The 27878-nt window shown below is 42.1% G+C and overlaps 1 protein-coding gene across 23 annotated transcripts in view; it reads right to left on the bottom strand.

Moving 5' to 3' along the window:
* Positions 1-27878, bottom strand: part of arvcfb (ARVCF delta catenin family member b) — a 271561-nt gene that overhangs the window by 77579 nt on the left and 166104 nt on the right. For all 23 annotated transcript variants that reach the window (XM_048556431.2, XM_059654918.1, XM_059654921.1 and 20 more), the window contains 2 exons: positions 16299-16798; positions 5638-5821 (listed from right to left, as the gene is read on the bottom strand). In XM_048556431.2, the coding sequence (XP_048412388.1) occupies positions 5638-5821; positions 16299-16798 (684 nt within the window). The remainder of the gene's footprint in view (positions 1-5637; positions 5822-16298; positions 16799-27878) is intronic.

Raw genomic sequence — 27878 nt, 5'->3', positions numbered from 1 at the left:
TGTACAATTGCATTAAGACTTGCATGCTCTTCTCCTTTAACCCCTTGAAATAAAAGGCCAACATTCCATGAGCTTCCCTGATCACTTGCTACACTTATGTACTAGCTTCCCTTTTCACATACAAAGACCCGCAATTCCCTTTGTATTGCGGCTTTCCATGTTTATTCTTCATTTAATACAAACCACATTTTTTTCACATTACACACCACTTGCCCACTTAATCTATCAATGTCTGGATGATCTTTATCTGGATTCAACTTCACTTAACCACACGTTCACCATAACCTTCCAATTTCTTGGCTGCTCAAAAATCGATCATTGTCTTAAAAACAATCAATAAGGTAGCCTCAATTGTTTCAGTGGGCAGGGAATTCCACTAGTTCATAAACTTCTGGGCAAAGAAGTTCCTTCTTAACTCAAGGCGAAATCTGCTCTCTTATTTTGAGGTGATGTCCCCCAGTTCTAGTTTCACCCACCAGTGAAAACAACCTCCCTGTTTCTATCCTATCCCATTCATAATTTTACACATTTCTATAACATTTCTCCTCATTTTCTAAATTCCAACAAGTATAGTTCCGGCCTATGCAATGTGTCCTCACAAGACAACCATTTCAACTCCGGAATCAACCAAGTGAACCTTCTCTGCACCCCCTCTACTGTCAGTACATCTTTTCTCAAGTAAAGAAATCAAAACTGTACATAGTACTCCAGGCATCCCTCTTGCAACTCGTCTTTCTACCTATTTTTGAGTCATCTGCAAATTTGGCTACAGTACATTTGCTTCCAAGTTATTAATGCAATCACTATAACACCTGCAGTCCCAGCACTGATCCCGGTAGATTGCCAATGGTTACCGGTTACCAACCTTAAATTAATTTCATGGCTAATGGGCAGGAAGCAAATAGTCTAGCCATGCCAATATATGACTTCCAACACCATGAGCTCTTTTTGTTACCTTGTCACCTGTCTTCTGTAAATCCAAATATAACTCTTAACCTTTTTACCATTTCCTTGATCACCAAAATATCTCAAATTCATTTTCCAAGGGGCCTATTTTCACTTTCACTTGTCTTTTTTATTTAAAAAAGCTTAAAGCAGTCTTATTGCCAGTTTTTATATTCCTCATTAGTTTGCCTTCAGTTAACTTTTCCCCTTAATCTTTTCAGCTTTTGTTGTATTCTGAATTTACCCCAATCTCCAGGGCGACCATTGACTTCTGCCTCTGCATATACTTTTTCTCCCAACTTAATTCTCTCCTTAACTTCCTTGTTTAGTCATGGACGGTTAATCCTTCTGAGAGTGTCTCCTCCTTACTGGGATACAATTTTGCTGAGAGTCAGGAATCACATCCCTAAATGTCTCATACTACTTGCTGACTGTTTTTCCTGCCAACCTATCTGCCAATTCCACTTTAGTTCACTCTATCCTCATTTCAATGTAATTCCCTTTAAGTTAAACACAGATGTTTCTGACTCAAGTTTCTCACACTCAAATGCTATCATGTTATAATCACTAATCCTTAGTAGATCTCTTACTGAGGCTATTTATTAAACTTGCCTCATTACCCAATACCAGTTCCAGAATAACATGTTCATGTTACTATTTGTTAATATAGTCAGGAATTTGTTTTGACAGAATGGAAAGAGGTAACATCTGTTACGCACACAAAAACCGAAAGACCTGCGGATGCTGTAAATCAGGAACAAAACCAAAGTTGCTGGAAAATCTCAGCAAGTCTGAGCTTTTCCAGCAACTTTGTTTTTGTTCCTATTCTGCATGTAGTTGGATGTATGCTGCCCCTTTAAGACAGCGCGTCAGTTAACCCAGAAGCAGGAGCTAAACAGGCAGCTTAAGACTGACTGCGGAGCTGAAAAGACGCACAATAAATTATTCTCTGTTCAGGTTTACCCTTCGTCCACCTCATAATACCTCATCTTCTTTCACCCTCATCTCTGTATGAGGAATACAGATAGATAGCTTGATTTTTCCTTCATCTCCCCATCCAGCATACAAAATAACACCTTACACAATTCTAAAACATTTCTGCAGAAAGCTCATTAAAAAATCAACTTGTGTATTATGGTATAGCTGTCTTATAATTATGTTACGAATCTTAATGCACAGGAACAATTAAGCCAAATACAAGATCTTGATCCAATGGAGAAATATGGCATTATCAAATCTGAACAAACACCCTCCACACGGCAATGGTAGTGCTCTTAGAGCTTTAACACAGCAGGCAGTCCAAAACAACAAAAAGTAATCTTAAAAATCCTACGGCACACAAATACTTCTGATTTTTGCACAAACAAATAAAATACACAGTAGTCATTCAGCACAAATTGCTTTTAAACACTCCGCTCCATGATATTTCTGTAGGTCTGGATTTCAGTGCAAAAGCAGTAATAGCTGCCAACTCCGATCTCAAATTACTGGGACTTGTATTCGATTTGGAATTTTAACTACAAGATTGCAACCAAGTTGGTTTTGTTGCTCATCAATAGCATATTGTGAAATACACACAACTGTACATGGGAATTAATACTTGCATTACTAATTTTCTTCCCTAAAAAATGTATTTTATACAACAATTTAAGCATGTTATAAGAACACACTGTTATGCACACTGGGTTGGCTGCAACTGAGCTATTTCAGTTACTCCAAAAGTCCAAAAGTCTGAGATGCTGTAGCATGTTGGATTTTAACAATGTCTTCAGCCCATCATGGCAATGGAACAAGATCAGATTTTGCAGAATGTGTTTCATGATAGCACAGACTTTGGAAATATGCAACACTTCAGTTTATTACTTTGTAATACAAGTACGCTTCTTTTGTTTGATCACTCCTGAACTGAATTAGCACCATTCATTTAAGTTTTAAAAAAAAGGAAAAATCTCTGGATACAACGTATCATCCTCCGACACTTCCGCCATCTACAATCCGACCCCACCACCTAAGACATTTTTCCATCCCCACCCGAGTCTGCCTTCTGGAGAGACCACTCTCTCCATGACTCCCTTGTCCGCTCCACACTCAGCACCTTCCCCTGCAACCGCAGGAAGTGCTACACTTGCCCCCACACCTCCTCCCTCACCCCCATCCCAGGCCCCAAGATGACCTTCCACATCAAGCAGATGTTCACCAGCACATCTGCCAATGTGGTATATTGTATCCATTGCACCTGGGTGTGGCTTCCTCTACATTGGGGAAACCAAGCGGAGGCTTGGGGACCGCTTTGCAGAACACCTCCACTCGGTTCGCAACAAACTACTGCACCTCCCAGTCGTGAACCATTTCAACTCCCCCTCCCATTCCTCAGACGACATGTCCATCATGGGCCTCCTGCAGTGCCACAATGATGCCACCCGAAGGTTGCACGAACAGCAACTCATATTCCGCTTGGGAACCCTGCAGCCCAATGGTATCAACGTGGACTTCACAAGCTTCAAAATCTCCCCTCCCCCCACTGCATCCCAAAACCAGCCCAGCTCGTCCCTTCCCCCCCCACTGCATCCCAAAACCAGCCCAGCCTGCCTCCGCCTCCCTACCCTGTTCTTCCTCCCTACCACCTCATCCCGCCTCCTTGACCTGTCCATCTTCCCTACTGACCTATCCCCTCCCTAACTCCTCACCTATACTCTCCTCTCCACCTATCTTCTTTTCTCTCCATCTTCGGTCCACCTCCCCCTCTCTCCCTATTTATTCCAGTTCCCTCTCCCCATCCCCCTCTCTGATGAAGGGTCTAGGCCCGAAACGTCAGCTTTTGTGCTCCTGAGATGCTGCTTGGCCTGCTGTGTTCATCCAGCTCCACACTTCGTTGTCTTGGATTACATAGAACATAGAACATAGAACAGTACAGCACAGAACAGGCCCTTCAGCCCACAATGTTGTGCCGACCATTGATCCTCATGGATGCACCCTCAAATTTCTGTGACCATATGCATGTCCAGCAGTCTCTTAAATGACCCCAATGACCTTGCTTCCACAACTGCTGCTGGCAACGCATTCCATGCTCTCACAACTCTCTGCGTAAAGAACCTGCCTCTGACATCCCCTCTATACTTTCCACCAACCAGCTTAAAACTATGACCCCTCGTGCTAGCCATTTCTGCCCTGGGAAATAGTCTCCGGCTATCGACTCTATCTATGCCTCTCATTATCTTGTATACCTCAATTAGGTCCCCTCTCCTCCTCCTTTTCTCCAATGAAAAGAGACCGAGCTCAGTCAACCTCTCTTCATAAGATAAGCCCTCCAGTCCAGGCAGCATCCTGGTAAACCTCCTCTGAACCCTCTCCAAAGCATCCACATCTTTCCTATAATAGGGCGCCCAGAACTGGATTCTCCAGCATCTGCAGTTCCCATTATCACTAAAAATTCTACCATCTCTCTTTCACAATCCTTTTAATTCCACACCAAATCCCACAAAAATAAAGCCATCGGCACATGCTTATCATCCTCCCTCTGTCGACTGGAAGAGGTGGCTCCATCCTCAAGAGCGAGCAGTCAAGCAAATTAGTGTGAAGCATTCAGAACAATCTTCAGCCAAGAGTGCTGAGTGGGTGATCCATCTTGGCATCCCCCCCGAGCTCCCCAGTATCACAGCTGACAGCACTTAGCAAATTCAATTCACTTCACATCATATCAAGAAATGTTCAGAGGTGTTAGATGCCACAAAGGCTGTGGGCCCTGACAACATTTCAGCGATAGCACTGTGCCATTCCCCTTGCCACACTGTTCCAATACAGCTACAATACTGGGATCAAGCTAATAATGTGGAAAGTCACAGAGGCGTATCTTGTTCATAAAATGCAGTACAAACCCAACCAAACCAGTTACTGTGTTCTCAGTGTACTCTTGGTCACCAGGAAAATGATGGAAGATATTATCGGTAGTGCTATAAAGCAGCACTTGTTTAGCGATAACCTGCTTACTAATACCCAGCTTCTGTTCTTCCGAGGCAACTCTGTTTACAGCCCTGGTTCAAACATGGACAAAACAGCTAAACTCCGGAAAGCTACAAGATCTCAAAGCAGTCCACACAAAAGTTAGAAATACTGGAGATGATTAACATGGCAGCCACAATTTGCACACAAGATGCTTCCAAAACCAAAGATAAATGACCAATTTCTCTTTTGTGGGGATGCTAGCTGAGGAATAAATTGTTAGAACATAGAACAGAACAGCACAGTACAGGCCCTTCGGCCCTCGATGTTGTGCCGACCTGTCATACCGATCGGAAGCCCATCTAACCTACACTATTCCATGTACGTCCATATGCTTGTCCAATGATGACCTAAATGTACTTCAAGTTGGCGAATCTAATACTGTTGCAGGCAAAGCTTTTCATTCCCTTACAACTTGGCTAAGAGATTGCAAGTAGTCCCTGGTTTTCCACCAAAAGAGCCAAAAAGACTTGATCATGCATTGAATAGGCAGCTGGGTTTAATCCATCCAAAAAGAAAGCACTTGAAGAGGTACAATGCTACCTGAAACATTATCCTAAAATCCTGTTCCAGTGTGGACTATCAAGGCTATTTTACTCCAAAGTTAGAGTGCTAACAACTGAGCCTACTTGAACACCGAAGCAGAGTCAAACTCACAGCAATGCAAAACAATTTCAAAATAAAAAAATTCACCTTAGACATCCCGATGTGTTTTTGAAGACTGTTGTCCATTCGGCATCACGTGGCTTCGAATCCTCATTGGGCTCATTCTCCCATCCTGAATGAGGAATAATGACCTCATTTGTCAGAGTCTGAAGGCCATGATTGATAATCACAATCTTCAGTGGTTCATAGGATGATAAATTCCACAATGTACCTACACAACAAAAAGCAAAGATATCTAGACAGCATAAAAAAATGACACACCATTTAAAACTATCACTTAAAAAGGTTCGCAAGTAGACTTTAAAAAAAAATGCATTGCGTGAAACCAGGAGTATTTCAGCAAATCTTGTACACTGTAAAAAGCCAAAATTCTAACCAACATAATTGCAGAGGCTTGCTGTAAAAAAAATCAGAATGATGTTAGCAGTCAGACGACTGTCTTTTTGCAGCAATTCTTTGCAAGAACTATCCAATTAGTCCAATTCCCCTGACCTTTCCCTATATTTCAAAGAATCACATGCTGACTTAAAGCTTCCAAAAGCCCACGTTACCCAGCTCTGAGGTTCTAAGCTCAACATTTATCCAACGTGTCTACATTAGCTGTAGAGATACATGAATGCTTACAAAATTCTTTGAATGAGAATATCTATTCCCTTGCAACCGTCACTACACTTGCTCTTCCTCTCCAACTGTTTCTCAGATATAATCTTTACGAAGCTTCCTATGTAAGTCATAGAGTGACTCTCACGCAAAAATTAAAAATAATTAAAAACTAAAAGAATGTCTGAGCTGACATATATCAAACTCCTACAATCACAACCGTAATCTTTAATACATGTGGTATTCTGTCAAAACTGAGTAATCACCAAATTGTTAGAGGATGGGGAGGGGGGTCTACCATTTAGCCAGTCATGTCAGAATTAGGAACGTACCCAATGTCACTCAGACCTTCTCACAATAATCTTTCATTCCTCCTTTCAGATTAATCCAATTCTCTGCTGAATGCCACAACTGAACCTGCCCCCACCATTTAAATGCAAATTATGAAACTTTCCTCTTCATAATCACTACACTACAAAAACAATGCACAGAAATGGATAAGTGTTTCTTGGTCACTATTGCTAATACTAGCTTTATGTTCCACACTTAGCAATTAAATTTAAATTCAACCAGCCACTGCAGTAGAATTTCAACCCATGCCCTCAGTGCTGACCTGAGCCCCTAGAATACAAAAGAAGCCACCGGGGTACAAAGAAATGAAACCAATATCAAGGAAGTGCTCTCCCATGGAAGAAATTTTGTGCTTTGTATGTAGGTCGGAAAGATCCGGGGAATCAGGTGGTGAGTTGTGTGTCAGCAGATTCCTGGTCTTTGACTTGATCTTGTAGTCACTGTATTTATATGACTAGCCCAATTCCACTTCTGGTCAATGGTAAGCCCCAGATGTTCTGAGACAGCAAGAACTGCAGTTGCTGGAGTCAGAGTCGATACAGAGCTGGAGGAACACAGGAGGGTTGGACATGGGATGAGGTGATTTTGAAACTGGTAAATTCTATGTCTATGCCATTGTAAGTTCCCGAGGTGGAACATGAGGTGTTGTTGTTCCAGTTTGCGTGTGGCATTGTTGCAGCACTGAAGGCGGCCCAAGATGCACACATCACTCAGGAAAGGTACCGGGTTTGATGAGGCTGGTGGGGAGTGCAAAGCGGCAGAGGGAATCGTGGAGTGTGAGGTCCCTACGAAAAGCACCCTATCTGCCTTTTGTAGGAACCCGTCACTCCATCGTCCACACCCCACCAAACCTGGCACCTTTCTTTGCAACTGCAGGTGATGCTACACATTACCCTATACCACCTCTCTTACTTCTATCCGAGGCCAAAGACAAACTTTCCATATCTGACAGGGGTTAGCCTGTGCATCCTCCAACCTGGTCTACTGTGTATGTTGCTACTAACATGGCGTCCTCTATATCAGTCAAACCAAACATAGACTGACAGATTTGCAGAGCAGCTGAGCTTCGTACACAATCAACACTGCCTTCCAGTCACTAACCATTTTAACTGCCCCTCCCACTCAGTGGGTGACATGGGCATCCCAGGCTGCCTCAATGCCAAAGGCAAACTGGAGGAACACCACTTCATATTCCACCTCAGAAGCCTACAACCTGATGGTCTAAACATAGAATTTACCAATTTCAACAATCTCCTTATCCCATATCTAACCCTCTCTCCGACCTCTGCCTCCTTGACCTGACACTTGTGTGGTATGACCTGTCCATCTCCACCCCCACCTATCTGCCCCACCCTTTCCACTTACTAATCTCCACTACCCTTACCTGCATCCACCTAGCACCATCCCACCTACCTTCCCCTAGCCTCTTTGCTATATTTATTGCCCAACTCCATTCCCCCTTCACAGTCCTGGAGGATGACCTAGGACCGCAACATCGACTCTCCTCCTCCTCTAATGAAGCCCCACGTGTCAATGGCGGCCAATTGTGGTAATGCCATTGAAATGCAAGGAGCAATAGTTAGATTCCTCCTCATTGGAGATGATCACTGCCTGGCACTTGTGTGGTATGAATGTTACTTACAACATCAGCCCAAGCCTGGGAATTTAAACATGCACTGCTTCACTGTCTAAGGAATCAAGAATGGGGCTCACATTGCGTAATAGTCCGCAAACAACACTACTTCTGACCTTATGGTAGAGTGAAAGACACTGAAGAAGCAGGTGATGATAATCAGCCTCCAAAAACCCAACCACCTTCCTTTGTGTTCTCGAGTACTTCACCCAGTGGAGTCTTTTCCCAGGTCCCCAGTTTTGCCAGAGCTCTTTGATGCCACATTCAGTCAAATATTGCCTGAATATCAAAGGCACTCATTACAATATAGGACTCCCTAAAGGCAAGTGAAAAACCATTCAGGACTCCAAATAAGGTTATGTCCCTTATATTTTGTTAAGTATTATTTCCAGGAATGGCAAGGTCAATAAAACCCTGTTATAGACAATTCGCACATTAAACCAGATCAACCATGCTTAAGTCTGACCCATTTCCCACACTTCTGCCCTCACCTCTTCCTTTCCCTTGCCTCCCAAAACACTGATAGGATCTTAAGTTTCTGCCCCACCATTCTCTGCATCCAAATAATCATAAAGGCATCATTTCCATGACTTTCAGCAATGATGGCACCAGTATGTTCATGAAGATTAAAAAAAGCTGGGGAATTCATATGCCACATTGCCTAAATGTTGTTCCATCAACTAAGGGAGGAAGTGATGCATGTACCAGATACTGCCAAATACAAACATTCAAACTCAACTGCAAGACATGCCAGTGGTGAATTAGTGTAGGCTCAAATTCAAACAATAAATCCAGGATTAATCCAGCATAATTCCAAATTTCACAATTCTGTGATACCAAAGTAATCACGACTGGTTTGAAAGACTAAGCTCAGGATCATATCGCCTGGTAGTTTAACCAAAAATCAAAAGAACTGTGGATGCTGCAAATCAGAAAAAAAACTGCTGAAAAAGCTCAGGTCTGGCAGATTCTGCAGAGAGAATCCGGAGTTAACGGTTCTGCTCTCGTGACTCGGGAAGAATCACTGAACCTGAAACATGAACTCTGATTTCTCCCTACAGATGTGGGCAAACCTATTGAGCTTTTCCAGAAATTTGTTTCGAGTCTCCTGGTAGTTTTCCTTGTGTCCGCTGTATACCAAGTCGTCATTTGAAAATTGAAGATAAGTTTCTTTCTTTCACTTTGCAAATAGGTTTTACATTCTCGGCCAACAACTGATCTTCCTTTAAACTGCAAAAAAGATGCAATAATTCAAGACTTTTTAATCAAGATGTGAATAACAGCGCATCTACTTGTTATTTTCTTTTTCAACATACAGCTCTCCCTAGAAAGTACTGGAGAAGACAAAATGCAACTTGCATGAAGTCATGTTATGGAACTACACAGTAGAACACAGAAACTTCTGGAGTAACTCACTAAGTCTGGCTACATCTACGGGGAGAAAAACAGTTAATATTTTGAGCCCAATGCCCTTTTTCAGTTTTTGTTTCATATGTCCAGTATTGGCAGTCCTTAGTTTTGTTTTACATTTTAGCAAAACTTAGAGTCTACCATTACTTAGTTATTTAGCAGGACAGTGCTACTTAGAGAAATAAAAAAAACAAAAGAAAGATGCAGGGCAGGGTCATTTGGGTAATTTGTTCAAGAAAGAAAGAAACAGGTAATTTGATAGAGGTCTTTAAATTATGAAAACTTGTGCCATGACAACAATACTTAAATTTATTTCAATATTTCAGGGGGACACCCCTTTAACTGAAACGGTGATGGGAATGTGCAGATCATGTCCACCTCAAGTGGGTGATGCAAAACAGCTTTGATATATTTAACAGGAAGACCGATAGCCTCTCATCAAGAACTGCGGAGTGTGACCGGGAAGAGACTTGTTTGGATCGCAACCACTCACCGCCAAAGCATGCTTTTCCCTATCCAATTAGGAAAGTTGCTACTTACGGATGAACAAAATACAGTGGATACTGGAAAGCTGAAAATAACAAAATCAGCAAGAAGCAATTTCATTCATTCACACTGACTCTCCATACGAATAATTTAATGCCATGACCACACAGCTTTGCATCTTAAATCACACTTTCAGGCAATGCATTCTAGATCTTAGCCACCTACTATGTGAAAATGTTTGACAGTTGCATCTTTTGTCCATTACTTGAACTGTGTTCTTTCTTGTTCTCTATTCTTACACCAGCAATTTTTCCCCCCTGCCTACTTCTGACAATATACATTCCTCATGTTTCTGAATACTTCTTTTAAACGTGGTCTCAACCCTCTCTTGCAAGGAAAACAGTTCCACCTTCCCCAAACTACCTGCCTAACTTGCGTTCCTTACCTCGGTTCCAATTTAATGAATCTTTTTGCAATCCTCCTAATGTCTTCACATCTTTCTGACAGAGATGCCCAGAATTGGATTCACTACTCCAAAACAACATTCTACACAAACTGAATGCAACTTATCGTTTTTCCTTTTTGCTTGTAGTACACGGGCATCGGTCCTCCTTAGCTACCCGTGTGCTGTTGAACTACCTTTTTGAACCTGTGCTAAAGACAGGCCGACAATAAGGAAGGGAATTTGGATTGTAACGCAACAACACTGAGACAATGGTGATGGAATTCTAAGCCTGGATGGTGAGTCACTTGGAGGGAAACTTGCAGGGGGCAGTGTTTCCATGTACCTGATGAGAAATATAAAAGCGTAGTGGTTGTGGGCTTGCAAGCTCATATTTAAGGGTCGTTGGTAAATTTCTACAGTGAACCTTGGAGAATATATACACAGTGCTGCTGCTGAGTGCCAGTAGTGAAGTGATTGAATTGTACCATATACATAAAACAATCAAGTGAGCTGTTTTGTCCTGGATGGTGTCAAGCTTGAGTGTTGTTGGAGCTGCACCCATCCAGGCTTGCAACAGTTGCCTTCATACCATGAGTCCAGTTCAGTTTCTAGTCATTGGCAATCCCCAAATACTAAACAGTGGGAGATTCAGCGATGATAATACATTGAATGTCAAGGGCATTGGTTTGATTGTCTCTTTTTGGACATGGACTGGTTCATCATCTAAAGAGTCACTAATGGTGCTGAACATTGCGCAATCATTAGCAACCATCTCCACTTCCAACCTTATAGAAGGAAGGTCATTAATTAAGCAGCTAAATGTTGGGCCAAGGCACTGCTCCGAGGAAACTTCTACAGAGATGTCATGGAGCTGAGGTGACTGACTTCCATCTTCCTATGTGCCAGATATGGCTCCAACCAGCAGAGATTGCCCCAGTACTCATGTACTCTAGTTTTGCCAGAATTCCTTGATGTCATACACTGTGAAAATGCAGCCTTACGGTCAAGAGCTGTTGCTCTCACCTCACCTGAGGGTCAGCTTTATTTTTGTGAATGCTATAGCTACATATTTTGCATAGATATGCTGTGTTTTCCCATCGCTGAGGATGAGAGTATATGGAGTCTCGTCCTCCAGTGAGTGTGTTTTATTGACCAGGACCACTCACAATTGGATGTGGCGGGACTGGAGTGCTCAGATCTGATCTGTTGATTGTGGTATCACTTTATGCTATGCATGCCGGCATGCAATTATTCTTGTTTTGTAGCTTGATAACTCATTTTTAGGAATATGCGATGTTCCTAGCATGCCCTCCTGCAGTTATTAATTGAATTCCTTACTTTAAGGAAGACTACTTTAGGCCGAGTTAACCATCTTTGGAACTTTCAATTACTTACGCACATATATACCCAGGTCCCTCTGCTTCGGAACTCCCTTCATAACTGTCCCTTTTGTTTTATTTCGCCACTCCAGGTTCTTCTGACCATAATGAATCACTTCACACTCCTCCTGCATTAAATTTCATATCCAATCCTACAACTGGTCTTAAATCCTTTTAAAATTTGGCACTATTCTCATCACAAATGGTTCATAATACTTCCAAGTTTCACATTCTACACAAGTTTGACACTATGCGTAGTACACCAAGGTTGATGTCAACATATTATCAGGAAGTGCAAAGGTCTCAAAATCAACCCCTAGAAAACTCCATTTAAGCCCCCATGTTCCAAAGGCAACCATTAACCACTCCAGTTTCCTGTAAAATCAATGTCATATCTACATTCCTACTATCCCATTAATTCCATGAGCTTTAACTCTGCCCACAAGTCTATTGCGAGATTTTTTTCTGGAAGATCACAAACACATCAACAGCTCTCCCAATAAATCAATTGTTACATCAAGAAAATTCAGCAAGTTAAACACAGTTCCTGATTGAAAAAAAAACAGACCTAAAATATTTGTTGTTTCTCTCTCTGCAGATGCTGTCAGATCGACAGAATGTTTCTATTTACTGATAGCAGTCCAATAGTTTACAAGCGTTGGTTTGTGCCAATAATCTATGTGACTTTTTACAGTCATACAGAGTTTGTGTACTTGTCCTGGAAAATCAGGAGCACATACTGATTCCCTGTAAAGAAAAGCCATTTGCAAGGTTATTGACAGGCTATCAATTGCACCAAGGTGTTAAGATTAATTTCAAATCAAGATCCTGATATAGGCAAATTTGCATGTTATCCATGTTATTGTTAGGAATTTAGCAGGAAATGAAGAACACAGACAAGGTGTAGAGCTGGATGAACACAGCAGGCCAAGCAGCAGAGGAGGAGCAGGAAGGCTGACGTTTTGGGCCTAGACCCTGGAGGCAGTGAAGAACACAGTCATTTTTTAAAAAAACATAACCACCAGAACTGGTTTTGAAGAGGATGGCAGATTTGACTGAAACTCCATATGCAACTCTCTTTTCATATGGATGTTGTTATATCCTAAACAAACAAATAGAAATCATTGAAAACACAGCAGGTCCGGGCGATCTGAAGAACGATCACTGAACCCGGAACATGAACCGTGCTTCAATTCCACAAATGCAACCTGACCTGCTGAGTTTAAACAGTGATTTGTTTTTGTTTCTGATTTCCAGCTTCTGCAGCTCTTTTTTGTTTCTGTTGTTGTACCATACGATGCTTAAGATATAGTGAAATACTGACGCTGAACCCTGTTCATCAGGCAACCGCTCTTTCATATTTGTGGTCAGTTCATGACTTGAGTGAGGGGAAGAGAGAAACCAAGCAAGTACCTTTGAAGTTGAGTTGGTTTCCAATTCAAATGTGACATCTGAGCCAAAGTCAGCCCTCCAGAACAGATTCAGTAAACCAGTTTATCACCCAAGCAATATCACACTTGAAATTACTTGAAGTTATTCATCAATCTCAGTTTCATAGAGAGGATCAGGCTGGGTAGGGTTAAACAAATGTAAACTGAACTATTCTGCAGAAATGTCACAGGCATATCGACTTTCTAGTGACTTGAGAAATAGTGACTTCTTTTCTCCCCAAGAAATACTGCTTGTGGCTAATCATGATTACAGTTTTAATAAACTTTTTTTTAAACCAAAGAAATAAATCAAACTATTATACACTTCAATTGATAACTGGTAAGAAATTTTATCTTCTCACATGTAAACTCTTCATAAAAATCAATCACCCCATTAGACATTACTGCACAGACTAAGGTGATGGGGGAAGAGTTCCTTGGAGGAGTGTTCAAAGTCATCTTTCTTCGGCTCAGACTAAAGCCAAATTGAGCTACTGTTTTCATCAAGATTGGACAAAGAATATGTTTCCTCTATGGTCAGCTGTAACTTTCTGAATAACATCTCTCCTTATATAGGCCCCTAGACTTTATTTATATATCAACTGGCTGCCAAACATTACTCTGTCTGTCCAGCACACATGTTCCAAGGATATGTTAACTGAATTTGTAACCATAGTGAAACCCAGCCACAGTAGCAGAATTGCTTCTTGCCAAGAGCAGTCAATCTTGTGCATAGGTCTCTGGCACTGTACCCAAACCTACTAATTAAAGACTGATGATCTAACACAGAAGCAAGACGTAATGCACCATTGAAACTGCAATTCTCGGGATGAGCTATTAAGCATCAATTTCCTGTTCAAGGCAATATTACAATCCCATGACACTATCAGCAGACGAGTACAATCTGTTTTTCATCAGTGTCTGTCAATAATTGTACCATTGAGATCAGGCAAACTATTCAGCGAAAGTAGGAACTGCTGATGCTGGAGAATCCGAGATAACAAGGTGTAGAGCTGGATGAACACAGCAGGCCAAGCAGCATCAGAGGAGCAGGAAAGCTAATGTTTAGGGCCTAGACCCTTCTTCAGAAACTAGTCAGTGACGCACTTTTATCTTGGCACATCACTCAGCAGAAAGTTATTTTCTTACAGTTATATTCTATGACTCAGTTATATGCACGCAATTCTCATCACTGGAATGGAGGCAATGTCGTAGTCTCAATGCATACTCCACACTACTCAGTAAGAGAGAATTCCCTTGATGAATGTGTTCTGTAATGCCCTAAGCTTTCATTCCAGAAAACACTGAAGCAGAACTATTTCTACTTTCTCCACCCCCCTCGATTTCTCATCACGTTCAGAATCTACCATTAGATTCTGACTGTAAATGAAGACTACAACCATTAGTACCTAGAATTATAAGTAGTAAGACAATAACAGTTTCAAAATACAAAAACAGAAGTTGCTGGAAAAGCTCAGCAAGTCTGGCAGCATCTGTGAAGGAAAAAAAATTAGAGTTAACATTTCAGGTCCGATGACTCAGTTCAAAGTGCTGCCAAAATAATGCATACATTTTGTCCAGTTACTGTTAAGTAGGCAGACATGACAGTCACTTTAAACAACAGGCCCCAACCCAGCAGCAAAGTGAATGACTTGTCCATTTGTTTCAGTGGTTTCTGGAGCAATATTGGCCAAAACACCTAAGAGAAAAAAATATGATACTTAGAACACATCAGTGGGGATGTTGCATTGAAGATTTCACTCCAGCTATGTACTCAAGTCGTGGATGTGGCTTCAACGTCAAGGGAGACCATATAGCACAAGGTAAAATATGGTCTTCAGAATGCAGCCTCTTCTGTCCATTCAGTTAAACAAATCTGATCAACATGTCTTGTTGGGTTATACTGTCCAACACTCACTAATTTTAGCCAAATCAAGTATCAAGTGAGGAAATGAAAATACTTAATTTTGGGGAGACCTCATTGCACATTATCATTACTTTATTGCACCTTTGTCTCAACGTCTAGGTACAAGGATATATTTCAGTATTACACAGATTAGGGATGGCCCAACTCTATACTTGATTTAAGAGTTCTACCAACCAACTTATTATTACTCAGATTCTATATCAGTGCGAACATCCCAATAGCTATAACTATTCTACTTAGGATTTAAAAAAAGATAGTAGTTCTCAAATGAGGTTTTCAAAGTAGAATTTTTCTGATCACAAAGGGTCATATCTGTATCAAATTAAAACACCTCATGCTCAGAATAAGAGGCAACATTTTTTATATCTTTGCATATGTAGGTTGTAAGCAAAAATATTCAAAAAAAATGAAAAGACCCATTGCTTCTTTTCACCCAACACAGCTAACATTAAACAAAAAGACAAAAACTTCTGCAAACAAACCTAAAACTAGATGGGCACATGGAAAATCTCATTAAGCTGTTAATATAACAAAGCAGCCAATCCAACACTGCAGAAAGTAACTTCTAAATTGGGGAAATTAACTGCATAAACACAGAGCAGAGCACTACACTTCAAATAAAAACAAACAATTTCTCCTTATTCACCTCTGCCCCATTTCTACAATTCCATAGGCAAACTTTCCCTTTGAAGAGAGGGAAACAAGGTTTCAGATCTCAGCCTTGTGAAGAAAGGCTTTTGAGATCTGCCAGCTGGCAAACAGCCACTCAGCAAGAAGATCCGCTGTGTGAATAATAAACTGTATCCTTTCCTGTTTTGAACAAGGACTTCTAAAATTCACCACCAGCTAGAAACTGGCAAGCATTTGTTTGGTACTGAAATTAAAAGAAACTGACCACTTGCGATTGCCAATCTTGGCCAAAGCAACATGCAATTCTACACAATCATGTGACAGACAAATCTGCTGGATGTTACATGTTACATTCAATACAATTCCAGAAAATAAACAACTTCTTAACTGTAGTTACCTGTGATTAGTTCTCTGACTTCCATGTCATTCGTCTTCCTGAGCAATCGAACAAGGGCAGGAATTCCATCACAATTCTTGATTGCGACTTTACTGTCGTGATCTTTACCAAATGAGATGTTTCTCAGAGCACCACATGCTCGCCGATGGACATCAGGTTTCGGATGATCCAGAAGTCCAACCAAAATAGGTATACCCTTCAGTTGCCTAACTTCCTTTTTAATTTTGTCATTCTCGTAGCAGAGATGCTGCAAGTAGGCAGCAGCATTTGACTTAACTGGGTCAAGGTGATGACTGAGCATTGCAATAACCTCTGGAAGATCAGGGTCCCGCCACCTAGGGTCTTTCCGAATGCTGTCTATTGATGGCGAGTGTCTTCCGAGTCGGTCAAGGCTAGCCATGCTTCCCCTTTCTGGCTGAGCGAGTGGTGCATTGTACACTCCTGTCAGATATGGAATCCGATCTTCAATGATCTCTGCTTCAATAGGATCTTCGTAACCTCTGAAACAGAAACAGAATTACACGGTTGGATCATTTTAGTAAAGAACAGCCATTGTGTCTCCTGTGATGCAAAAAAATAGTTAACGATTAGCGAATGAACTCATGGCATAAAAGTTATCAAATCAAAATGCTACTCAAGAGGATTAAGAGCAGATCAATAAAGCATTGGTTAAAATCAAAACTTTTCATTTCAGATCTCTACCATCTTCGGTACTTAGTTTTGGTAAAACAATAGATTAGGTTGCTGACGATCAAAACACTTGAAACATCAGAAATTTTTTCCTTTACAGGCATGGATTTTTTCAGAAGCTTGCATGATGTATTTTAATTTCAGGACTGAAGAATAAAAACTTGTATCTCTATAATCTTCAGAATACTACGATATCATAAGATTCACAAAAGTCTTACCATTAAGATTTTACACTGAGCCTAATAAGGGTGTATTTGTACAGATGACCAAAAGCTTGGTCAGAAGCAAGGTTTATGAGGCAAAAAAAGTTAGGGGAGCAGGGGGTGAGGGACAGAATTCTAGTCAAGGGTCTAGACAACTGAGGAAACAGCTGTTAAAAATGGCGCAATTAAATTCAAGGAAACTCAAAGTCAGAATTAGCTGAGTGTAATTATCTCAGCTGATTGCGGAATTGCAGGAACTTAGATAGAAAGGGGCAAGGCCACAGAAGCATTTGGAAATAACATCTTTAAAGATCAAGGTGCTGCTGAATTGAGAACCAACCTAATTCGATGAGTAAAAGCATAATAGTAGTGAAAGAGATTTTGCAACTAAGAATTTGTTTAAAATTTTACATGGCCAAGTTTAGAGTGGAAAGCAAGTGACCAACTGAGAGTGCTCTGAGACAATCTGTTCTTGAACTAATCAAGGCACGGATGATGATATTAGTAACAAGCTGAGACAGGGAGTAAGTCAATTACAGACGCGTGAAGAGGCTGTCAGTGATGGCTCACATCGTTGCCCTTTTTCATTTTCAAGTCAAAGAACCAAAGTTGCAAACAGTCAGTTCAGTTCAGCCTTCAGGCAGTTGCCACAAGTGGATGTAATCAGTTCAAATAGAATTGGCACCAGGAACAAAATAAACATTGTTGTTTACCATTCCAATATTTAATTGGTCAGAGATTTGTGCTCATCCACAGACAAACACTCACCTTAACATGGTGCAGCTCTTCTCCCTTCCTTTCCTCAACATCTGTTCCCATTTCTGGAGATAGGCTGGCTGCCATTATCCACTACAAGCCCATCCACTCCCAGAGTTACCTTGGCTATACATCCTCACACTCTGCTTCCTGTAAAAACTCTACATTCTCTCAGATCCTCTGTCTCCATCGCATCTGTACCGACAATGTGAAAGTTGACAAGGGTGTGTCCAAAACATACACCTTCCTCAACTGAAGATTCCGCAGCACTGTGGTTGATAGGGCTCTTAGCTAGGTCCAGCCCATCTCCAACTTCAACCCTCACCCATCTCCCCTCCCCCAAAAGCAACAGGGACCCTCCTTGTCCTCACCTAACATCCCATCAGCACCCACATCATTAGTCACTATTTCTGCCATCGCCAGTAGGATGCTAACACCAGACACGTTTGTCTCGCCTCCCCTCCCTTGTCAGTATTCCACAAGGACTGTTCCCTCAGGAATACCCTGGTCCATTCCGCCATCACCCTCAACTGCCACATGGTATCTTCCCCTGCAACTTCAGAAGGTTTAATACTTACCCATGCACTTCCTTCCTCCCCAGTATCAAAGGGTCCAAACACACCTTCCAGGCGAAGTAATGCTTTACCTGAACTTTATTCAATCCAGCTCTCTGCTCACAATGTGGTCTCCTCTTCACTGAGGAAACTAAGCATAGACCGGGTGACTGCTTTGCAGAACATCTACATTCTGTCTGCAAAAAAGACCCTGAACTTCCAGTTGCCTGCCACTTTAATACATCGTGCTTCCTAGCCAACATCTGTCTCAGGCTTGCTGTAGTATTCCAGCAAAGCTCAGTGCAAGCTGGAAGAACAGCATCTCATTTTCCGCTTGAAAACTCGACAATCTTCTGGACTGAGTTCAACAATTACAGGGCTTGAGGCATCTTCTTTCATGTCCTTACCCCAGCCCCCATACACCAGGCCTTGTTATCATATGGTCTGCTATTACACACAATCTATTGTTAGCCACGAACAGTCCCCATTAACAACTATTCATTCTCCAATGCCGACCATTAGCCTACTCCTTTGACTATTGGCCCCCCCTGTCTCTTGGGGCTCTATCTCCATTAATTATTTACTCCTTAACCCCTCCCTCCACCCCATCTTCTGCATTAAAAAAACAACTTTTTCCTAGCAACTATCAGTTCTGAAAAAGGGGTACTGGAACCAAAACGTTAACCGTTTTATCTCCACAGATGCTGCCAGGCCTGCTGACTTTTCCAGCAATTTTTTTTTGTCACTTATGTCAGTAGACTGTTATTTTTGCTAGGAGTGGAGTCAAGTAAGGTTTTGGTGAGGTTAGGTCTGGATGTTATCAGTATGGACATGATGCTTTGATTTGATTTATTACTGTCACCTGTATTGAGATAGTGAAAAGTATTGTTTTTAGTACTATCCAGGCAAATCATTTCTTAAGTACATCAGGGTGACAGAACAGAATGCAGAATATTGTTTTATTACAGCTACAAAGGTGCAGAGAAAGATCAACTTTAACAGACGGAAGGTCCATTCAAATGTCTGCTAACAGTGGCGAAGAAGCTGTTCTCAAGTCCGTTGCTAGATGTTTTCAGACTTTCCTATCTTCTGCCCTATGGAACAGAGTTGAAGAAATTATGAACAAGATGGGAGGGGTCTTTGGTTACGTTTGCTGCTTTCGAGGTACTGGGAAGAATAGACAGTAAATGAAAAAAAGCTGGTTTGCGTGATAGGCTGGGCTGTATTCACAACTCTTTGGAATTTCTTGTTTCTTGGCTTTGCAAGCTGTGATGCATCCAGACAGGGTGCTTTCTGTGGTGCATCTACAAAATTTGCTAAGAGTGATTGTGGATGTGCCGAATTTCTTCAGCCTTCTGAGGAAGTAGAGGTGCTAATATGAATGGATCAGGACAGACTGTTGGTGATATTTACCCTCGCAAACGTGAAGCTCTGAACCATTTCCACATCAGTACCATTCAAAGCGACTGGCCCGTTCATCATTTCACTCCTGAAATCGATGACCAGCTCCTTCATTTTACTCACAGTGAGGTTGAAATTGCTGTCTTTACAATGTGCCAATAATCGTCCTCTCTGTCCTGTACTGTTTTCATTGTTGTTTAAGAACCAACCTGCTACGGTGGTGTCATCAGCAAATTTGTAACCAGTTAGAGCAGAATTTGTCACGAGTGTATAAGGAGTAGAGTAAGGGGCTCAGCACGCAACGTTGCAGGGTTCCAGTATTGAGGATTATCACGGAGGTGTTGTTGCCTAGCCTTACAGATTACAGTCTGTGGGTCAGGAAGTTGAGGATCCATTTGCCTGGGACGGGTGCAGGAAGACAGCCAAGCTGGGCTGGGTGCGGAAAGGAGTCCTAGATTTTAGAATTTGGGCATGATCTGAGGTTGAAGGCTGAGCGAAAGCGAACAAATAGGAGTTTGACATAGGTGTCCTTGTTGTTCAGAATCTTCCAGGGATGACCATGGGGCCAGGGAGATGATATCTGAATGGACCTGTTGTGAAAGGAGGTGAATTGTAGTGGATCAATGTTATCTGGGAAGCTGGAAATGATGTGCACCATCAGTAACCTTTTGAAGCACTTCATAATGATGGATGTCACAGCCATTGGGCGGTGGTCATTAAGGCATACTACTTGATTTTTCTTTGACACGAGGATGATAGCAGTCTTCTTGAAACAGGTGAAAACCAAAGATCAGAATAAGAAGTTAAAGATGTCTGCTAATACTGGTCCACGCAGGATCTGAGTGCATGGCTGGGATTCTATTCAGGCCAGTACCTTTCTTCATGTTCACTCTCAAGGAGGCTGATCTGACATTTGCAGTGATGACTGTGGGTACAAGTGCATTTGAGGCTGTTGGGGCAGGTGAGATAATTTTGAACAGAAGATCCATGAAATAAACAGAATGCATTGAGCTCCTCGGCGGGGGAGGGGGGGGGGGGGGGTGGTGGTGGCGCGGTGAGGAGGAGAGGAAGCATGCATGGCTTCCAGTGATTCAATTCACCTTCGCTTTGTAGCCTGTTATATTGTGCAAGCCTTGCCACAAATCAACGTGTTCATGTGGAGAGTTTAGGGCTCTCGGGTAGTCTGGTGTTGTCTCTTGGCATCCTTGAAGGCTTTGCGAAGGTTGTCGTGTCTGGATATCCTGTATGGGTCAGGGTCACCAGACGTGAACGCCTCAGACCTCGACTTCAATAGGGAGTGGATATTCCGGCTCATCCATGGTTTCCGGTTTGGCATGCAACCCTCAACACACACAGTGACAAAGTCTGTGATGTACTCATCTTCTTTGTCAAGTACTTGAATACAGACCAGTCCAGTGACTCCAAGCAGTCACGAAGTAGCTTGTCAATTACCTCAGTGCAGCACTGTATGACTTTCTATACCAGATCTTCATGCTTTAGTTCCAGCATGTAAGCCAAAAGGAGGAGTATGGCCTTATGGTCTGACTTAGCAAAGCACGGGCAGGGGATGGTGCAGTAGGCACCTTTGATGGTTGTGTTGCAATGGTCAAAAGTGTTTGGGCCTCTAGTGGGATGGGAGATGTGTTGACAGTATCTTAGTAGTACATTAGAGGTTGGCCTGGTTGAAGTTACCAGCTACAATGCACAAAGACTCAGGGTATTCTGTCTCAAGGCTATTTTTAGTAGTGTATATTTCATCAAGCACACTCACCACTTCTGCATGATGTGGTGTAAACTGCAGTCAGGATAGCAGAAGTGAACTTCCACAGTTGTAGCTGGGGTAGCACTTTACCATTAGATAATCTAAGTTTTCAGAGCAGTAACTTGCCAGGGTCATCACATCTGCAGGCTCTCACTCTAAGGTAGGACTTGGGTGCAAAATAAGTGGCAGCTAGGGATAGATCTTTAGGGAATGCTCCAGATAATGGTGTAGTAGCAGCAGCAGCATTAAGCTCAGTCTACACTTCCTCAACAATTTCAGAATAACTCTTCACAGGAGTTTAAAATCACCACATTTTTTTAAGAATCTAAACTAGCAAACCAGTTCTCAAAGGCTGGAAGTTGTTCTGCAGCACTTTTTCAGTAGGGTCCACTTGTCTGGACCAAAATAATTCTAATCTTATATGCTTGAAATCAAAGTTTATTTTTTATTGGAAATGATTGTGTCATGTCAAAATAATTTGTTAATTGATAACCTTATTGTAAATTAGTTCTGGTGAAATTTGGTTTTAGTCCAACAGATTTAATTGAAATCATGAGCTTTGACTGCTACTTCTTCAGGTGAAGTGGACAGTGCTTCGAAAGTTCCTGATTTGAAATAAACCTGTTGGGCTGTAATGTGGTGTTGTGTGACTCTGACTTTGTCCACTCCAGTCTAACACCAGCACCTCTACATCCTCGTGAAATCTGCGCAAGTATGGATGAGGAAATTTTTTTGGTTGCCCACAATGATTTTAAAAATTAAAAATATTCTCACTTTTGTGGTAGAACTAGCTCAAATGATTCTCATTCTCCTAATGCAGTGTCCAGATTGAACAGGATTACAAAACGAACTCTGCACGGATGACGGCTTGTGGCATTTGCAAAAAAAATCTGGTGTGCAAAGAAACAGATATTAATTTGGATACATGAGATTAGTCCTGTTGAATGCTATTTGATTAAAGTAGTTAAGATACTGAAAATCTGAAATTAAAAAAGGAAGATATTGAATAGGTCAGCTTCTCTCTCAAGTAAAAGCAAAATGCTGTGGATGCTGGAAATGTGAAACAAACAAAATGGAGAAACACATCCATGGACAGAAACAAAGTTAACATTCTGAATTCAATATGACTTTAGAACAGGATGATCTGAAGAGTCATATCAGACTCAAAATGTTAACTCGTTTACTCACTATGCGCTGCCAGACCGACTGCATTTCACCAGCATTATCTATGTTAGCTTCTCTCTCAATTGTTACTGCCAGACCTGCTGAACATTTTCAACTTTTCACCACGTGACAAAACTGCGTTTATTCTCCTTTCAAAAATTCCAATATGTACTACCATGAGTATATAGCTTTCCTCCCTCAAGTTTTAAAAATGCAGTGAAGGCTAAAACAGTTACAATGTAGACTTTCATTAAATGGCAGAAAACCACAGTATTCTTGCCAAAAGCACATTTAGCAACTTGTTGCATAGTTGTGAAGTTTCTAGTCAAAAACAGGTCACAATACACTCAAAATCACTGACACTTCAAACTGTATCAAAAGATATTGAATTGCCAAAAATATAAGTTGTAACAGCATGGAGCTGGAAGAACACAGCAGGCCAGGTAGCAGAGGAGCAGGAAACGTAATGTTTTGGGTCAGAGCCCATCTTCAGGAATGGGGGAGGGAGAAGGCAGCTCAGAAATAAATAGAAAGGAGGAGGGGTGGGGCCAGGGAAGGTAGGTGGGATGGGTGGAGCGGGATTTAAAACAGTTTGTGACCGGAATTTTGTCACTTACAGAGTGTTCTGTACAGCATCTGCAGTCTCAGCCTCTGCTTGGTCTCACTGATGTCGACGAGGCCATGTCCGGAGCAGTGGATGTGGCAGACTAACTTTATGGATGTGCAGGTGAACTCCTGTCTAATGTGCAAGGTTTGTTTTATGCCTTGAATGGTGGTGAGAGGGGAGATGTAGGGCCAGGTGTAGCACTTCCTGCGGTTGCAGGGAAAGGTGCTGGGGTGATGGGGCCAGTAGGGAGTGTGGAACAGATGAAGGAGTCACGGAGAAAGCAGTTCCCATGTAAGGCAGATAGAGGTGGGGAGGGAGATATCTCTGGTTGTTGGGTCAGATTGTAAGGTGGTGGAAGTGGCAGATAATGACACATTGGATGTAGAGATTGGTGGGGTGATGTGAGGAAAAAGAGGATTCAGTCTTTTTGTTTGGGGGGGGGGAGAAGACGATGAGAGGGCAGATGTGGGAAGCGGGAGACAGGCAGTTGAAGGCATTTTCGATCACCGGAGGTTGGGGGATTACAGTCTTTGAAACAGGAGGGCATCTGGGATATGCCGATATATGCAGAAGTGGAACGCCCTATCTTGGGAGCAGGTGCAGTGGAGAAATTGGGAGTAGGGGATCACATTCTTGCGGGAAGGTGGGTGTGAGGAGATGTCGTCTACGTAGCTGTGGAGGTCTGTGTGCTTGAAATAGATATCAATTTCAAGGCAGTCACCAGAGATGGAGACAAAGGTCCAGGAAGGAGACAGAACTTTTGGAGATGGTCCAGGTGAATTTGAAGTTGGGGTAAAAGGTGTCAATAAAGTTGATGAACTGTTCAAGCTCCTCATGGGAGCACAAGACAACGTCAATACAGTCATCGACGTAGCTGACGAAGATGTGGGGAATAGTGCCAGTGTAGCAGAAGAGGGACTGTTCCACGTATTCTACGAAGTGGCAATCATAGCTTGGACCCACGTGGGTGCCCATGGCTTCCCCTTTGGTCTGTAAGTGGGAGGAGTTAAAGGAGATATTGTCAAGGGTAAGGACGAGTTCAGTTAAGCGGATGAGGATGTCGGTGGAGGTGAACTTTTAACTCCCCCTCCCAGGGTGACATACGCCTCCTCCAGTGTCACAATAATGCCACCCACAAACTGGAGGAGCAGTATCTCATATTCTGCCTCAGGAGCTTACAGCCCAATGGCCTAAACAGTTTTCACCAGCTTTAAAATCTCCCCACCCCTTGCCTCATCACATGACTAAGCCTCCCTCTCATCCCCGTCTCCTTGTTCTGACACAATCTGTCCATCTTCCGTCCCTACCTGCACTCACTTATCAGCATCCCACATACCTTCCCCAGCCTCACCCCTCCCCCTCCCCATTTCTGAAGAAGCGTCCTGACCCAAAACATCAACTTGCTTGCTCCTCTGATGCTGCCTGGCCTGCTGTGCTCCTCCAACTCCACCCTTAACTGACTCCAGCATCTGCAGTTCTTACTATCTGATTAAATTGTAACATTAACCTAATTTATGCTCAATGTTGCCACTTGGCCAACGGCCTAATAGAGGATTAGTTTATGTCGGGGTTATTGAAATACTACAGGGATCAGAATTTCCTTCAAAATATGCTAGTTCCAGAGTCTTAATCTCATTTGGATTCATCTGCAGGACTGGATTTGAGGTCATTCCAGATCCAGTATCAAATTCAACTCTTTCAAATGGGAACAGCTTCCTTCTCCTCCCTGGATTTGCATTCCCACCCATCCTCTCAATCTAAAGTTACAGTTTTCCCACCACTTTTGTGGGGCATGCTGATCGTATTCCATTTTTATAAAATTCCATTATTCTGGTTTGTAGTACCTTGGTTTTATCAGCCTTTTATTTAAAACTGACTTGCGCTCTCCACATTTGTTCTAAGTTTCTACTGCAATGAAAACATTTAATCAAAAACATTTATATTGATCATTGATGAGGCCTACATACCTGAACTTTACTAGAAAGAACACTGTTGCTGCTGTAGCTAGTACCTTTTGTTTAGCAATGTTCCATTTGCATAGAATGCATCACTTAGAGACAGTGATAATGGGAACTGCAGATGCTGGAGAATCCAAGATCAAAATGAGAGGCTGGATGAACACAGCAGGCCCAGCAGCATCTCAGGAGCACAAAAGCTGACGTTTCGGGCCTAGACCCTTCATCAGAGAGGGGGATGGGGTGAGGGTTCTGGAATAAATAGGGAGAGAGGGGGAGGAGGACCGAAGATGGAGAGAAAAGAAGATAGGTGGAGAGGAGAGTATAGGTGGGGAGGTAGGGAGGGGATAGGTCAGTCCAGGGAAGATGGACAGGTCAAGGAGGTGGGATGAGGTTAGTAGGTAGGAGATGGAGGTGCGGCTTGGGGTGGGAGGAAGGGATGGGTGAGAGGAAGAACAGGTTAGGGAGGCAGAGACAGGTTGGACTGGTTTTGGGATGCAGTGGGTGGAGGGGAAGAGCTGGGCTGGTTGTGTGGTGCAATGGGGGGAGGGGACAAACTGGGCTGGTTTTGGGATGCGGTGGGGGAAGGGGAGATTTTGAAGCTGGTGAAGTCCACATTGATACCATTGGGCTGCAGGGTTCCCAAGTGGAATATGAGTTGCTGTTCCTACAGTCTTCGGGTGGCATCATTGTGGCACCGCAGGAGGCCCATGATGGACATGTCATCTAAAGAATGGGAGGGGGAGTGGAAATGGTTTGCGACTGGGAGGTGCAGTTGTTTATTGCGAACCGAGCGGAGGTGTTCTTAGAGACTCATGTCTGCAATGCATTCAGAGAGGTTACATGGCATAGGTTGACGATAAAAAAAAAAGAGAGATTGCACTTAAGATTCAGAGATAACTGGCTTGGAGCATCAGTCTTTGTGCTCACTCTCTTCTTTCGAAGCTGTGCTAAAAGTGTTACAGTTGAAACCCCCTGAAGACCACATCTACCAAAATGGTGGGTTCCTAAAGGGAGAAACCTTAACTGTAACCCTATAGTTCTTAAAGCGAGAATGCCAAACCTACTGTCATGGTATCCAGGTTTAGAAAAAAAAAGTTAGCCAGCCATTCCTGATTCAGGAAGAAATCCTGGTCACCACAGTTTATTTGCAAAGTAACTCTTGAATAGAGACAAAGATGCCGTACACTGTAAAGAAGAGAATGCCATATAATTAAAAAATCCGAAGACCAAAAGAAGTGGGGCATGATATGAATAAGATGAAAAAAAATAGACTTTAGTTGGAATTCAGAAAGTGTGAAGAAATTTTACTTGAATGAATGCTGAATGGAAATGCTTTGGTGATGTTGAAGCCTGGGAATTCTCAGCTAAGGTTTAGGGCTGTGAACAAAAGTAAATTGGAGGTCTACATTTTATCACAAGAGGCACAGAATATAAAAGCATAGGAATGATAATCAGGATTCCAATGATCCTTGTACAAGTACAAAATTATACACAATTGCTTCTCGTACTTCATGAATAATAACCTTTCAACAGCCAATATATTCGGGATGAAAGTGAAAAATGATAATAAGTAGAGGTACTTCATAAAATTTATTGAAACTACCAAAAGCCAGTTAAGTTTGGAATTAAGCACAATGACATTCCAAGCCTAGCATCGGAGCAATACAAATAAAATCAATCTGATACAGATGCTGGAAATCTTCAAAGAGGGAGAGAAATGCTAGAAACATTCAGACAAGACAATATAGACGTAACCCTTTCCGGTTTTTACTTCAGATTCTCTCCTTGACTCTCCACAAATGCTGCTGGACAGTAATTTATGGCTGTCTCCAATTTGATGGCACAAGCTACAAAATGTAGTGTCAATTAAAAAGCAGAACGTAATTTACCACGTCAAAGCTAAATGTAAAAAGAGATTGCCAGTAGTGGTTGGAAGTCCTCAAACAAGTAGTTTTAGACTTGGCCTCCTCCAGCTCCTATGTTTGTGTGTGTTCCATTCCCTTCAAACTTCCCCTCACCTGTAACTCATCTTTCCAAAGCACCTAACCTTTGATGCCCACCTTGCCTCCCCACTATTGTTTCTTCTTGTCTACTCCATGTTAATTGCGAATGTGACCTGACTACACTAATCTAAGATCTCCATAGGTCATCAGCTTTCCTAAATAGCTTGGACTTACTTTTAACAAAGTTTTTAATCATGAATTGTCCATATACAATTCTACGTGGTTAAGAGCATTTAGCTTAAATTACTTATGACGGACGAGGACAAATCAGTCCAGTTTCAAACACTAAATGAAGTAAATATTACCTTTCAGGCCCTTATAAATAATTAATCATGTTAAGACTTCTTTTAATTATCAGCAAATTAAGTTAGAGATGATGGGAGATATGACAATAAACATTCCAATTTTGAAGGTACAGAGAAGAGGATAAAGATAATTGTTTTAATTTGTACGCTTTCTCCGATCCATTAAGTTAATTCTGG

This window comes from Stegostoma tigrinum, chromosome 26, assembly GCF_030684315.1.
Source record: "Stegostoma tigrinum isolate sSteTig4 chromosome 26, sSteTig4.hap1, whole genome shotgun sequence".
In the NCBI taxonomy this organism is placed as follows: domain Eukaryota; kingdom Metazoa; phylum Chordata; class Chondrichthyes; order Orectolobiformes; family Stegostomatidae; genus Stegostoma; species Stegostoma tigrinum.
Note: the sequence above shows the minus strand (reverse complement) of the source record. Positions and strands in the feature narration are given on the sequence as shown.